Source organism: Podarcis vaucheri (assembly GCF_965113315.1).
Source record: "Podarcis vaucheri genome assembly, chromosome: 1".
Lineage (NCBI taxonomy): Eukaryota > Metazoa > Chordata > Lepidosauria > Squamata > Lacertidae > Podarcis > Podarcis vaucheri.
In genome coordinates this window covers 82,547,314-82,560,905 of record NC_138759.1, presented here as the reverse complement: position 1 = coordinate 82,560,905, position 13,592 = coordinate 82,547,314, and the positions used below count along the sequence as shown (strand labels likewise).

The following is a 13,592-nucleotide window of genomic DNA, read 5'->3' as shown; positions in this document are numbered from 1 at the left end:
GTTTCCTCCCTAGTGAAAGAAGTGCAGAAATCTGTTTCGTAGCAATTCCATACTCTTACTTCTTCAGTAAATCCCATTGAATTTGTTGGGACTTACTTCTGGGTAGAGGGGTGTAGGTTTGCACTGTTACTCAATGTTACTTGTGAAAATGTTCTTGCATTGAATGCCAGTAATGCAAAACTGGTTGAAATCTCCCTTGTGAAACAGCCTGTTACTGACAAGCAAGCACTCTTGCTTCTCCTTACAGCCCCTGCTTCTCTCTCCCCCTCCTATGTTCCTCCTAAACCAGGGGTCAGCAACCCGCGGCTCCGGAGCCGCATGTGGCTCTTTGACACCTTTGCCGTGGCTCCGGGGCGGATACTAGCGAGGGGAGGAGGCGCATTGTGCGCCCCGACACTCCCCACTGTGGCGGGCGCTGTACTGGCTGTGACGTCGCATGTGGGCGGTGCGTGCGTTAGAGGAAATGCTTGAGGAAGCTTTGCCCTGCCTACCTGCCACCTGATGGGATTCACTTTAACAAAAGCTACCCCTTGGCCTTCTCTCCCGTCAAGACACACTCCTTGCTGGCCTCGCTTCACAAGTGTTTCTGCCAGGTTGGACTGTGTCCTTGAGCTCTAATAATGCATCTATAATAATAATTTATTATTTATACCCCGCCCATCTGGCTGGGTTTCCCCAGCCACTCTGGGCGGCTCCCAACTGATTAAAAACAGAATAAAACATCAAACATTAAAAACTTCCCTGACCAGGGCTGCCTTCAGAGGTCTTCTAAAAGTCAGATAGTTGTTTATTTCCTTGACATCTGGTGGGAGGGCATTCCACAGGGTGGGCACCACCACCAAGAAGGCCCTCTGCCTGGTTCCCTGTAACCTCACATCTCGCAGTGAGGGAACCGCCAGAAAGCCCAAGGAGCTGGACCTCAGTGTCTGGGCTGAACATTGCGGATGGAGACGCTCCTTCAGGTAGCTTGCTTAGCTGGCTGGAAGATAGAGAGGTGTCTGAGTATATATGGAAATTAGCCTACTGTACAAAAGTGAGATCTGCATTGACAGTCATTGCTCTGCTCACTTTTGCATTTGGCCCTGCCTACCATTGGCACATGGCCCACAGAAGTTAATGCAGGCTGAAAAGCCATTCCCCACTCCTGCCTTAATTTCTCCCAAGATTAACTGACAAAGGCATGTGAGCCAGGAGGCTTATATAGGACAACATGTGTTTACCATGTGAAAGTACTGTACCTGCAGGGTTATGCAGATACTTCACAGAGACAATGGTGCTACCCAGCTAAATCCACCACAATCTTCTAGTGCTGTTCCTATTGGTCCATGCCTGCTGAGTTATTTGTCGGGGGTCTTTCTTACTTTGTCCACAAAGCATGTGCTTTGATCATCCATGGAGGTTCAGTACCAAAAGACTCTTCACCATGCAGGCATCCAGCAACGCCCCCAGCTAGAGCACAGTTGTTCTTGAGCACGATCGGAGTGTCAAAAAAATGTACTTGGCCGTGGACAATACAGTGGTGCCCCGCAAGACGAATGCCTCGCAAGACGAAAAACTCGCTAGACGAAAGGGTTTTGCTGTTTTTTGAGCTGCTTCGCAAGACGAATTTCCCTATGGGCTTGCTTCGCAAGACGAAAACGTCTTGGGTTTTTTTGCAAGTTTGTTTCCTTTTTCTTAACACCGTTAATACAGTTGCGACTTGACTTCGAGGAGCAACTCATAGAACGCGGTGTGGTAGCCTTTTTTGAGGTTTTTGGTGATTTTTGAAGCTTTTCCAAAACTTTTCCGACACCGTGCTTCGCAAGACGAAAAATTCGCTAGACGAAAAAACTCGCGGAACGAATTAATTTCGTCTTGCGAGGCACCACTGTATTCAGATAATTCTTCTCAACTTGGTATTAGAAAGTCAGGATCTTGCAGGGGCTGGCAACGCTCCAATTTTCTAGCAACAAGAGGCTGCTCTTCCTCTCCGTGTTCTGTGGCCCATGTGCCAATTGCCTGTTTTTTCCACGTAGGCTGAATTTGTGATTATTATTTTTAACTCCAGCAGAATGGGAGCCAAAATGGAGCCTCTCCTCCCGTCACACTTCCCAGCATAGGGAGAATCTGGTGCTCCACTGGAGGTGCTTGTGCCGGAGCTCCTCCCTGTATCGCCAACCCAAACGGTGTGGGGAGGAGCTGCAGAACAAACATGGCCTTTGGGGCTTCCTAGGACACTCCAGCAGTGGGAAGAAACCACCCTGCAAGAAGCAGCTCACAGAGGAGGAAGGATCTGTTGCTTAATGACTGAGAGGCATCTTAGGCCTGGTGGGTCACTGTTTTGGTGCTCTCCTCCTGAGCAGCAGCAGGAGGCTTAAGCAGACTCCTTTCTACAGACCAGCAATAAGAAGTCTTTAGACTAGTAGTTAAGAAACCGCTGGGTTAAAAACAATCTGGTGAGGACATTCACATTTTGACCGGACTATCCCCTTACCCACTCCTCAGTGCATTAAATGTATAAAACCATTCATCCATAGTTTGTTACCGATCAAGATCAGGGTGAGGGCAGCAGGGACACTGTGACATCAGAAGTAAATTAACCAATCACTTTCTTCTTCTCCTGGTCTTATCAGGTGGCATTGGAGAGAAGGGCTGTGTATGTGTCAAATTTATTTTCACTGGTACATTCACATCTGTGCTGAGAATCCGATATGCATAATCCTTTGTAACAGTAGCACTCTTTACATTACAGTTTTAATGGTTTTATTGTTTAAAACTGCTACAACTACTTACTTTTATCGATATAGCACTTTTTTTTTAATCCCAAAGTGCTTCACAGTATTGGGGTGGGCAAGGGGACTACCAGCATTAAAGAGTAGGAGTTCTATAGCAAGGTGTTACCTGCCCATGTTTGAACTGGTATCATGGACATCACCTGGACTGGCCAGCTCAGCATCTTCATGCTACTCGCCTGTCTCGGGAAATGTTATCCCTACCTGCACCAATTACATACTCTCCCCAAATAGAAGGATGATTAACAACTGGGTGTTTTCCTGCATCTGATGGAGGGAGCTCTTCCGGTGCTTCTGACCTAGGAGGAAATTCTTCTTCCTTAGAACCGGAACATGAAGCCATATCTCTCTAGCCATTTGGGGAGCCAAGAATAAAATCAAGGGTGGATATGGAGCCAACTTTTAAAGTCTGGCTGTTTCGAGGGGCTGGGAATGAGTTCTCCAAGGAAAATTCATAAGCCTTTTGTCTTTTTGTTGTTGTTTAAAGAAAAAGCTCAAAGCCTGTAAATAAAAGTTTTGTGCCACCACTGTGAGCCTTAAGGAAGATAAAGCACTAATTTGTTTTGTTTTAAATGTTGCTATCACAGCTTTAATCACTGTATATTGCCCTCAATTTCAGAGTCATATCTGTAGTACGTACTATATTAATGAAGTTTTATTGTTATTTTGCTTTGGTGGAGGATATGTGTGGTTGCTTTTCCCCCTACCATCTGCTTTTCTGATCTGTATTTATATTTTGTTTTGGAGTGCTGGTGCCCAGAACTCCTCTACTTCTTGTTTTGCTTACCTAGACCTTTTATTCATAAGAAATGTACCTATAAAAATAAATATATAAGTATACTACTTTGTATCCAAGATTGGCTCATGGCTTCTTCCTCCATCTCACAGAACTGAATTATTACAAGTAATGTTATGGTAGGGGCTCTAAGCAAAGTTTTTTGTGGGTAGAAAGAGAATTTCTGAAGCAAGAAGTGCATTTGTACTACCAGAGTAAGCCCAGTTACATGCACACAAGTCAGCAGACATTTTAGAGAAGAAATATCTGTTTGAGAGTCATACATCACTATATAAAAAAATCTATGCCTTCAGTATTGGACTACCACTTCCTACAGAAACATTCAGTTAACACAGCTATTTTCAATTTTAACTCAATGCCATTTAGTTATAAGAGCAAAATGCAGTTTTCATTAAGGATTTAGTTAAAACATGGAATTGAGAGAAAGCAATTAACCAAAACTACACTCACTAATCCGTGGGCTACATGTCTTTTACTAGCCTCGTTTCTGATATACATTCTTAATTACTATAGCCTTGGGATTTTATTTTTATTTTTAAAGCCTGTTGCCAGCTCTTGTAGTTTAAAGGTAGCTCAGAGTCAGTGATGTCCTCAAGTCAGCTTGTTATTTTAGCCTTTGCAGTTTAATGCAATGCAGTAAAAGAACTGACATCTCTAAAGATTATTCTTTAAACCACAATCTGAGAGGAAAAATCAATATGGAGACAAAATAAGTAGTAGGGAGGAGGAGATGATTTATCTATCTGTATTACACACACACACACACACACACACACACACACACACACACATTCTCCACTTTGCACAATTGTATAGACATTACTCATGACACACACAGACACCTTTATTTAACGGGCTTTCCCCTTAAGCTGAAGAGTCCCAAATATTGTGGCCTGCCCTTTTCTGCATGTTGATCCAGAAGTGGAGCATCTCAGCTCTAGTGCCTACCACAGCTGTGATCCTATGTGCCTTTTTTAATCAGAAATACGTCCCACTGCATTCAGTGGGACTTACTCTGATATGAGTTTATTTACCTACATGGGAATATGTCCCACTGAACTAAGTAGGATTTACAGTACTTCTGAGTCCATTGGCTCTCTCTCAGTAAAGAACAGAAAGAAGGGAAGAAAAATGAGTGTGGATGCTTTGTGTAATAAAAGGTAAATGTAAAGAACCTCTGGACAGTAAAGTCCAGTCAAAGGTGCCTATGGGGTGCAGCACTTATCTTCAGGCCGAAGGAGCCGAAGTTTGGAACACCATGGCAAGTGCCAGAGCGCATGGAAACACCGTTTACCTTCCCACCACAGTGGTACTTATTTATCTACTTGCACTGGTGTGCTTTTGAACTGTTAGGTCGGCAGAAGCTGGGACAGAGCAACAGGAGCTCAGCAAGCCCAAGAGGCTCAGTGGTTCAGACCACAGCACCACCTGCTCCCCTTTCTGTTTGGTATCCAGCATACTGTGTGTGCAAAAGAAAAAGTTCATTTGTGCTTAAAGGTGGGTTTGAAAGCCTGCTCACAGCAGTGGAAAGTCTGATATGTCAACATTTACAGTCTCATGAAATTCTGACTGTTGTCACAATTGCTTATTTCTTAAAAGTTGAGATAAAATATTCCTTCAGGCATATGATTACTATGTGTCCCTTATATCCATCCTATTCAAAGAGCAATTTCTGTTGCTTTGTACCTTCTCTCCTGTAGCGGGTGTAGGCCTATGGGTCTTCATATACAGCAGAAAAGTGCACCCAAAGAACAAAGAAGAACACAAACTTCAGCTCATCACAGAGTCAGCTTTATTGGTCCAATGTTGCGACCCTGGGCTATAACCATATATCAAGATTATGCAGGCCCAAGCTGCAAAGAGCTGCATTACGTACAAAAATAAAAAAGAGCTTCAGTAAGGCTGCTGGAACCTGAAAGGAAAAACAACAAATGGATCAAACTATTTTCTGAAGTACCCAGGCTATTATAGTTTTCTATATTGCTGTACGAAACGGAAACATACAAGCAGGGGAGCCAAACAAGTCCTTGACAATTAGAGGCGCTTCTATGCTCTACGTGCCTGGGAAGTTGTCCTCATAATTTGTGCCTTTCATTCTTGCTTTTTAAATTTAGATTGTTGTGACTAACGGTAAGGGGCAGACAAATGCAACTACCTGATACAAAACTGCTCACTATTGCACGTGTTGCAGTTCGAAGAGCACTAAGAGAGAGAGGCTCAGCAACTGTATTTTACTGTGCAGATGCCGATAGGTTCACATCATTTTGTTACCTGCTACATCCTTTGTGAAGTAGTTGCAATATGCTACACAAGGCTTTGTCTATATTCACAAGCATGCCTGGTAAAAATTCAGCTTCAGAAAAGCCAGAACTCTAAACATTAAAATAGAACTATTAAATAAGCACCAGACAGCCTACTATATGGTGTGTGCACCCTATATCCATATCCTGCTCGGTGACCTGGGGAATACATTTTTCTATAATCTTTCCTCCCACAGAGAACTTTCCATTTCTAAACTTTCATTGTTTTGCAAGACAAATTATTAACATGATTGTTGGACACAATACTAATCAAATTTGCAGTTTTGAACAGTTGCAAAGCAGCTGCTTCTGGGAAGTATGAATGCACACATAATAACAGAGATCCCTAACATGTCTTTGGATTACTGCAGTCCTTTAGCCAGCCAAAGACAGGCTGAGGGGCCTTAAGAAGCAGTGTGGGTCTTACTGCACTGCCGGCATGGTAACATCTACCCACTGGATACTCCTGAGTAAAGCTCTGCCATAACAGATGTACAGCCAGTGATATTCTGGCAGTTGTGGGAAAAATAAGGCATTGGAGGTGGTGGTAGTAGCGATAGATCTGCAGGATCCAAAGCTCCCTCACTCCCCTGACATGCCTGCAAAATTGGCTCCACACTATCTAGCTCTGGGGCTGGCATAGCTGTTTTTCCAACAGGAGGGGGAACTCCTCACCACCACCTGCCCTGCCCATAGCAGCGGTTTTTCTGCCAAAGAACCTGCCCCTGCCCAAAACATTTAGTATCTCAACAATTTTCATTGCCTTCGTTTCTCCCCCTTACAATATAAATGATTGTATGGAAGTATGGAAGTCTTAAAATAGTTGCACATTTTCCAACAAAGTGAATACCAAACTGAAACTCTGAATGTTATTTCAATATAACATTTAAACCAAATTAACAATTCAATCCTAATATTTTCTGGGAAATTCCCTCAAATTTGTTCCAAAAAACTCTCATTGTGGAATCGGGTATTAATTTCTTACCTGAGAAAGCTCCTGACTTTGTTAAACATAGATTCCAACCCATAGCAGTAAGAAGAGTACTCCAAAGCCCATAAAGAGTGAAGCAACCAGAGAGATGAGCAGTTCCTTGTAAATGTCCCGGGTGTACTTGGTTGAGGTCACTTCATATCTGAAATACTAGTTAAAGTAGTAAACCAGAGACTGAAGAGTGGAGAAAGCCCCAGCAATACACAATGAAAAACCAACACTTTTGCAAAAGGTCATGACATTTTTGTTTAACAGGGTTGTCATCCTCTCAGCATGCAAAAATTAAGCAAGAAAATATAACAGAAAAAAATTCTTGTTTAATTGCAGTGTGACAAACTGCATACAAGGAAGAAAATTAATTAAATGAAATTTCAGGGAAAAGATAGCAACTATCCCACAGCATCAGGAACAGTATCAAAGAAAGATCTGATGCCATTAAACATCAGTCACCAAATTAGAAGACACTAAATGAAAGAGTTTCCCAGTCCAGACACCAAAGTAGGCTATTTTTTGTGCAACATGGAAATGCCCTTAAGACAATCACCTGGTGCCAATTTTGCTTTCAGTCTGCTGCCAGACACAGGCATTTTTATTTGTCTGAACTTTTAAGAAGCAATAGTAACTTACTGCATAATATTTATAAATCTTTTGCTTAATATTTATGCTGACTTTCTACTCCCCTTCATTTGCTTATATGCATCTTATTACCCTTATGGTACATCATCCTAATCGTTTTGCTAAACGAAGGCCTAAAAATAATTTAAAACAGTAATGCAGAACCAGCTGCACCCTAGATGCTGTGGGTCACCATCAGCCTCAACCAGCATGGCGAATGGTAAGGGATGGTGGGAGTTTTGTAGTCCAGCAACATATGCTGAGACAGCTTTCCCCACCTTTTAAAAAATAAGCAAAGGTACAAGCACCTCCCCCAAATCTCATTAAAGCCCCACAACCCTGTGGGCAACTGAAACGTGTCTGGTGCAGGCCTCTGGGCACTCAGCAGAGCCGCTCTAGGCTGGAAGAGGATACACAAAGAACCAGGCGGTGAAGAACATGCCGATGGCCAGCAGGACCACTGTGAGGTGTGGAAACACAGCCGGGTTCACCGGACTGGTGTATCTGCTCATTGTCTCCAGCTCCTGAAATTGAAAGAAAGAAGGAGAGAAGTGAAATAACATATTGTCACCAGTATTTATAGCACGCACACAGATAAAGAACCTGCGTTGGCCTCCATCTCCCACCAGCCCCTTCCAGCTTGGATAAAGGGCCGGGAATGATGGGAGATGCAGTCCATCGAAACACCTGGAGGACAACAGGTTCCCCAACCCCGATTTTAAGGAGATATCTCGGCGAGGGAACAGAGGAGGTGGCAACAGAAACACCATTTATTTCTCCCTCCCTCCCTCCCTCTCTTCTGCATTGAAACCGGGCCATTTGCGCCCGCCGACCGCCCCTCCTTGGCTCTCTCGGGATAACCGAGCAGACCCAGCACCGGGAAGGCGTGCAAAGGCTGGCAAAGGGGCGACAGGGGCGGCTCCGCTCCGGCCGGCCCGCTCCCTCACCATGGCTCTGTCCGGCGCTTCCCGTGGCTTCTCCTCACAGGTGGCGGAAGGACACGTCTCTTCTTCCGGCGCAGGCTCAGCCCTTTCCCCGCCGGAAGTCCGACTGTCATCTTCTCCCCCCCCCCGACGAAGAAGGAGGAGGGATAGAGGCCTCACGCATGCACGGCCTGCTGGGAATTGTGGTCCGTTTAGACCTCTGAAGCGGGCCACCAGAAAAAGCCGGTGAGCGCGTGGACTACGTTTCCCAGAAGCCAACAGGCGTCTCGCCCGCCCTGCCTTCTTTGATGCTCTGAGCGCGGGATTCAGAAGGCGCCAAAAGGGAGGCGCTGATTGGCTTAGCCGAGTCCTCAGCCGGGTCTTCGGTCGCGCGTGGCTGCGAGGGAGCAGGTGGCAGTGGAAGGTACCCCAAATACCAGCCCCTCGCGCGTTCTGCGTGGCTGGGAGGGGAGAGGTGGCGGAGGAAAGGGCCGGCTGGGAGGGAGGGAGCCGCGTTCGCCCTCGCCCTGCCGCGGCCCCGGGCAGAAACCTGCGCCGCAGGGAGGGAGGCTGGCGTGGAAGGGCGAAGGCGGGAGATTGATGCAGCAGCCCCATTACATTCAGTGCGGGACAGCTGGGAGGGCGGCGTAGGCCGGCTCTCAGGGTCCACTCGGAGGTCAGTCCCACAGAGTTCAGCGGCACTGGCTCCCAGGTTAAATGCCTGCGAGACTGCAGTCTGAGACGGGCGAAACGAGTAAGAGTCATCTGGGTTGGCTGTCTCTTATTTTGCTTACTTCTGAACCACCAACTGGATTAAAAAAAAAGTGGTGTTGTCATCCCTCTGTCTCGGGAGACAGTGGAAGAGTGTGCGCTCTCGGGGGTGAAGTCAAGCCCTGGGAGAGTTACAGCGCCTGCTTTGATCAATATGGGAGATACGTTACTGTATTTTAATGCAGTAGTACCTCGGGTTACATACGCTTCAGGTTACATACGCTTCAGGTTACAGACTTTGCTAACCCAGAAATGATACCTCGGATTAAGAACTTTGCTTCAGTATGAGAACAGAAATCGTGTTCCGGCGGCAGCAGGAGGCCCCATTAGCTAAAGTGGTGCTTCAAGTTAAGAACGGACCTCTGGAACGAATTAAGTACTTAACCCGAGGTACCACTGTATTGTGTTGAAAGCCGCCCAGAGTGGCTGGGGAAACCCAGCCAGGTGGGCGGGGTATAAATAAGAAATTATTATTATTATACATGTTTTGTTGCAGCTGGGGCATATGAAGGGGGCAGGGGTTGAACTGCCTGAATGCCCATCGGAAATAAGAGGGACCATGAATGCCAGTTGAACCGTGATGTGACTCCATTCAGTTAAAGCAAGAGATGGATCCTGAGAGAGAATAAGATGTGTTGCAGCAATAGGCCACATTAACAGTGGGCAGGAAGAAATAATGGAGAATAGCAATGCCAGACTCTGAGCCTTTAATTCTAGTCCCAGATACAGTCAGTCATTCCAGTCCCAGGTTTCATTCCTCAGTTGATGTGATGTACCTCTGTGTCCCATTTGGTTTCCATGGGGTTCTATGGCAGAATAAGGGTGGCATATGAATGTAATTTACATTCCTTTGAGAGGAAGTGCAAGATATAAATTGGAAAAAAGAATAAATTCCTTACCTTATTTGTAATTTGCACATCTTTCTCTGGAGTCTGTACATAATTGATTAGTGAGCATAGGTTTTTTTAACCTATTTCTAGTGTATTGATAGTTTATTACAATTTTGTTGTATGTTGCCTTGAGGTTTCAGTGTAAAGCAATAAATAAGTTGTTGTTGTTCATCAAAATAATAGCCACTACATGGTAATCTTAGATTGGTAGGGAAAATTATACCTTGATCCAACAGCTGAACCTTTTGCTTTCTTGTCATTTTAAATCATCAGTTCATGCCTTCTGTTTTACTTTCTAGGTTTCTCCCGTGTTGTATCATCACAGAAGCAGACTGCAACTGGAGCTGAGTTACCAGGATGGGAATCCATGGTTTGGCCAAGCTGATTGCCGATATAGCTCCTGGTGCCATTCGAGAGAGTGACATAAAGAGTTACTTTGGCCGGAAGGTGGCCATTGATGCGTCTATGAGTATTTACCAGTTCCTGATTGCTGTAAGGCAGGGAGCTGACATGCTGCAGAATGAAGAAGGCGAGACCACAAGCCACCTGATGGGGATGTTCTACCGCACCATCCGCATGGTGGAAAATGGCATCAAGCCTGTCTATGTCTTTGATGGCAAGCCCCCACAGTTGAAATCGGGGGAACTAGCCAAACGCACTGAGCGCCGAGCTGAAGCGGAGAAGCAGTTGCAAGAGGCCAAAGAGGCAGGTGAGGAGGAAAATGTAGAAAAGTTCAGCAAGAGGTTAGTGAAGGTGACCAAGCAGCACAACGATGAGTGCAAGAAGCTGCTGACCTTGATGGGCATCCCTTACGTTGACGCACCTGGCGAGGCTGAAGCTAGCTGTGCTGCACTGGTGAAAGCGAGCAAGGTCTATGCAGCTGCTACTGAGGATATGGATTGCTTGACCTTTGGTAGCCCTGTGCTGATGCGGCATCTTACCGCCAGTGAGGCAAAGAAGCTGCCGATTCAGGAATTCCACTTGAGCCGCATCCTTCAGGATTTGAGCCTCACGCAGAAGGAGTTTGTGGACCTTTGCATACTGCTGGGCTGTGACTACTGCGAGAGCATCCGCGGCATTGGGCCGAAGCGGGCCGTGGAGCTGATCAAGCAGCACAAGAGCATAGAAAAGATTCTCCAGCAAATAGACGCCAAGAAGTATTCTGTGCCTGAGAACTGGCTGCACAAGGAGGCCCAGCTGCTGTTCCTGGAACCTGAAGTTGTCGACCCCGAAGCTGTGGATCTGAAGTGGAACGAACCAGATGAGGAAGAGCTGGTCAACTTCTTGTGCGGGGAGAAGCAGTTCAACGAAGAAAGAATACGCAACGGGGTCAAGAGGCTGAACAAGAGTCGCCAGGGCAGTACTCAGGGCCGATTAGATGACTTCTTTAAGGTTACTGGCTCCATCACTTCAGCCAAACGCAAAGAGCCAGAACCCAAGGGATCCACCAGGAAGAAAGCAAGGGGTGGTGGTGCACTAACATCAAAGTTTAAAAGAGGGAAGTAAAATTATTTTCTAGAACTCTGTACCAGTTCCCTTCCACTGCAGATGCTTGGAGCGAAATATATTAAACTACAATTTTAGAGCTTTGTGGTAATGTACCCTGTAGTGCTCAAAATGTGACGGTTATCGTCAGGCCTTGAGCTCAGCTTAAACTGATGCATGGTGGGAGGGACACTGCTCTGACAAAACATCTGACACTGCTAATTGCTGGCCAGAGATCCAGCCAGTCTGAAGGCTTGCCCTGCTTTCGAAGGACCCAGAGGGTGCTGCTCTCGCTGCCTTGAGTCCGGTGAACTCCATACATAGTATAGGTCCATCTTTGCTGGGAGTGCCATGTTGAGGTGATTTTAGCTTTTGAATTGTATCTTCCAATAAATATTGATTGATTACTACTTCTGTGTAAGCTTGTCAAAATGAAATTGGTGAGACTGAAAGAGTGTTGCTAGAACTGTCTGCAGCACAACTCAAGAGTAGGTGGGCCAACAAGAGTTTGCTAAGGGAGCTGTTCTACAACCTGGTCTGTAGTTTAATACTTGTCATATAGGATCTGATCTGGCTGCTACTTGCCTCAAATGGCATCTGTCTGGTTTTGACCCTCTTCAGTTACATTCAACATTGCACTAAGGAAATTACCCCATGGGGCAAGCAGAAATGCTTGTGCTGACGGAACAAACTCCCTTCTCCCCTTACTGGGGGTTCTTCCAACTGTCTAGAGCAGATCTGGGGAGTTGGTGAGGGAACTGTTGCACTTGCCAGAATTGACTTCAGCGGCAGAAGCTGGATTTATTTTCATGTGCATTGTACAGTGGTGCCTCGCAAGACGAAAATAATCCGTTCCGCGAGTCTCGTCTAGCGGTTTTTTCGTCTTGCGAAGCAACCCTATTAGCGGATTAGCACTATTAGCGGATTAGCGGCTATTAAAGGCTTAGCGGCTAAAAGGCTATTGGCGGCTTAGAAAAGGGGGGGGGCAGAAAAAAAATCGAAACACTCGCAAGACGTTTTCGTCTTGCAAAGCAAGCCCATAGGGAAATTCGTCTTGCGAAGCAGCTCAAAGACAGAAAACCCTTTCGTCTAGTGGGTTTTCCGTCTTGTGAGGCATTCGTCTTGCGGGGCACCACTGTAGAAGACGTGTGTATGTGAGGGTTTTTTTACACCAGAAATTTTCCCTCCATTTTTATTTACCACATGCTCATAAATACATACAACCAGAAAATGAAACCGCTTCTTCTGTTTGGCCTTCAGATTAAGAAAACCAAATTGTAAAGTTCTGTTATCATTTTCCATATTTTAGGTTTATGTTGGTTTTAGTGCCAGGGTGAAAGCTTAAAGAACCAATGTAGAAGCAATCCTGTCACTAGCACTTTTCTCTTTTAAGATTTGTAGTAACTATACAATAAAGCTCTCTTTTGAGTATTTAATCTTCCTTTATAACAGACTGATATGAAAATAATATAATTGTGATAGTTTTGAAAGTAGCCAAGGTTTTGAGACAGTAGAAGCTAGAATTTTGGGGGGATTACGTTTGTTGGGAATACAAATAGGCATATACAGCTGTCTAAACAGGATTGTGCCTTTGGCATGCCTTAAGACAGGCACAGGCAAACTCCGGGCCTCAAGATGTTTGGGACTACAATTCCCATCATCCCTGACCACTGGTCCTGTTAGCTAGGGGTGATGGGAATTGTAGTCCCAAACATCTGGAGGCCCGGAGTTTGCCTATGCCTGCCTTAAGACTTAGTACCTCCCATAAACTTTGGACCACAACTCCCATCAGCCCCAATTCAACAGGCAGAGATAATGGGAATGATAATCCAGAATATCTGTCTACTTCAGGTGTTACTATAGTACATGGACCTTTTTGCTTTAACAGCTAGCTGATGGGTTTGATTAAAAATTAGTTCATGCCTTCATAGCTCACATATGCATGATTATCATGAAAAGAAGGAAATATGACCTATACCCATATGTAGTTTCTGCAAATCACCCTCATTGTAAGTGATAGAAACAACATAGGAAGCTGTTTTATACTGAG

The 13,592-nt window shown here is 45.3% G+C and overlaps 2 protein-coding genes and 1 long non-coding RNA gene across 4 annotated transcripts; 2 read left to right on the top strand and 1 right to left on the bottom strand.

Moving 5' to 3' along the window:
- Positions 1-459: 459 nt before the first annotated feature.
- LOC309536959 lies at positions 460-3,626 on the top strand. Its single transcript, XR_014221737.1, has 2 exons — positions 460-1,519; positions 1,878-3,626. It is a non-coding gene; the product is annotated as an uncharacterized lncRNA (long non-coding RNA).
- Positions 3,627-5,336: 1,710 nt separating this feature from the next.
- Positions 5,337-8,553, bottom strand: TMEM258 (transmembrane protein 258). The gene is made up of 4 exons (XM_082231366.1): positions 8,421-8,553; positions 7,888-7,997; positions 6,853-7,000; positions 5,337-5,479 (listed from the first exon to the last, which is right to left on the bottom strand). Exons 1-3 carry the CDS (start codon positions 8,421-8,423, stop codon positions 6,874-6,876), a joined length of 240 nt encoding a protein of 79 aa, XP_082087492.1. The 5' UTR covers positions 8,424-8,553; the 3' UTR covers positions 5,337-5,479; positions 6,853-6,873.
- Positions 8,554-8,691: 138 nt separating this feature from the next.
- On the top strand, positions 8,692-11,943 carry FEN1 (flap structure-specific endonuclease 1). 2 transcript variants are annotated; one of them, XM_082231347.1, is made up of 2 exons: positions 8,692-8,820; positions 10,357-11,943. In XM_082231347.1, the coding sequence occupies exon 2, from the start codon at positions 10,415-10,417 to the stop codon at positions 11,561-11,563; it is 1,149 nt and encodes a 382-aa protein (XP_082087473.1). In that variant the 5' UTR covers positions 8,692-8,820; positions 10,357-10,414; the 3' UTR covers positions 11,564-11,943. The 2 variants fall into 2 exon arrangements, with proteins under 2 accessions (XP_082087473.1, XP_082087474.1); XM_082231348.1 differs by lacking the exon at positions 8,692-8,820 and adding an exon at positions 8,869-9,150.
- The last annotated feature ends 1,649 nt before the right edge of the window (positions 11,944-13,592 follow it).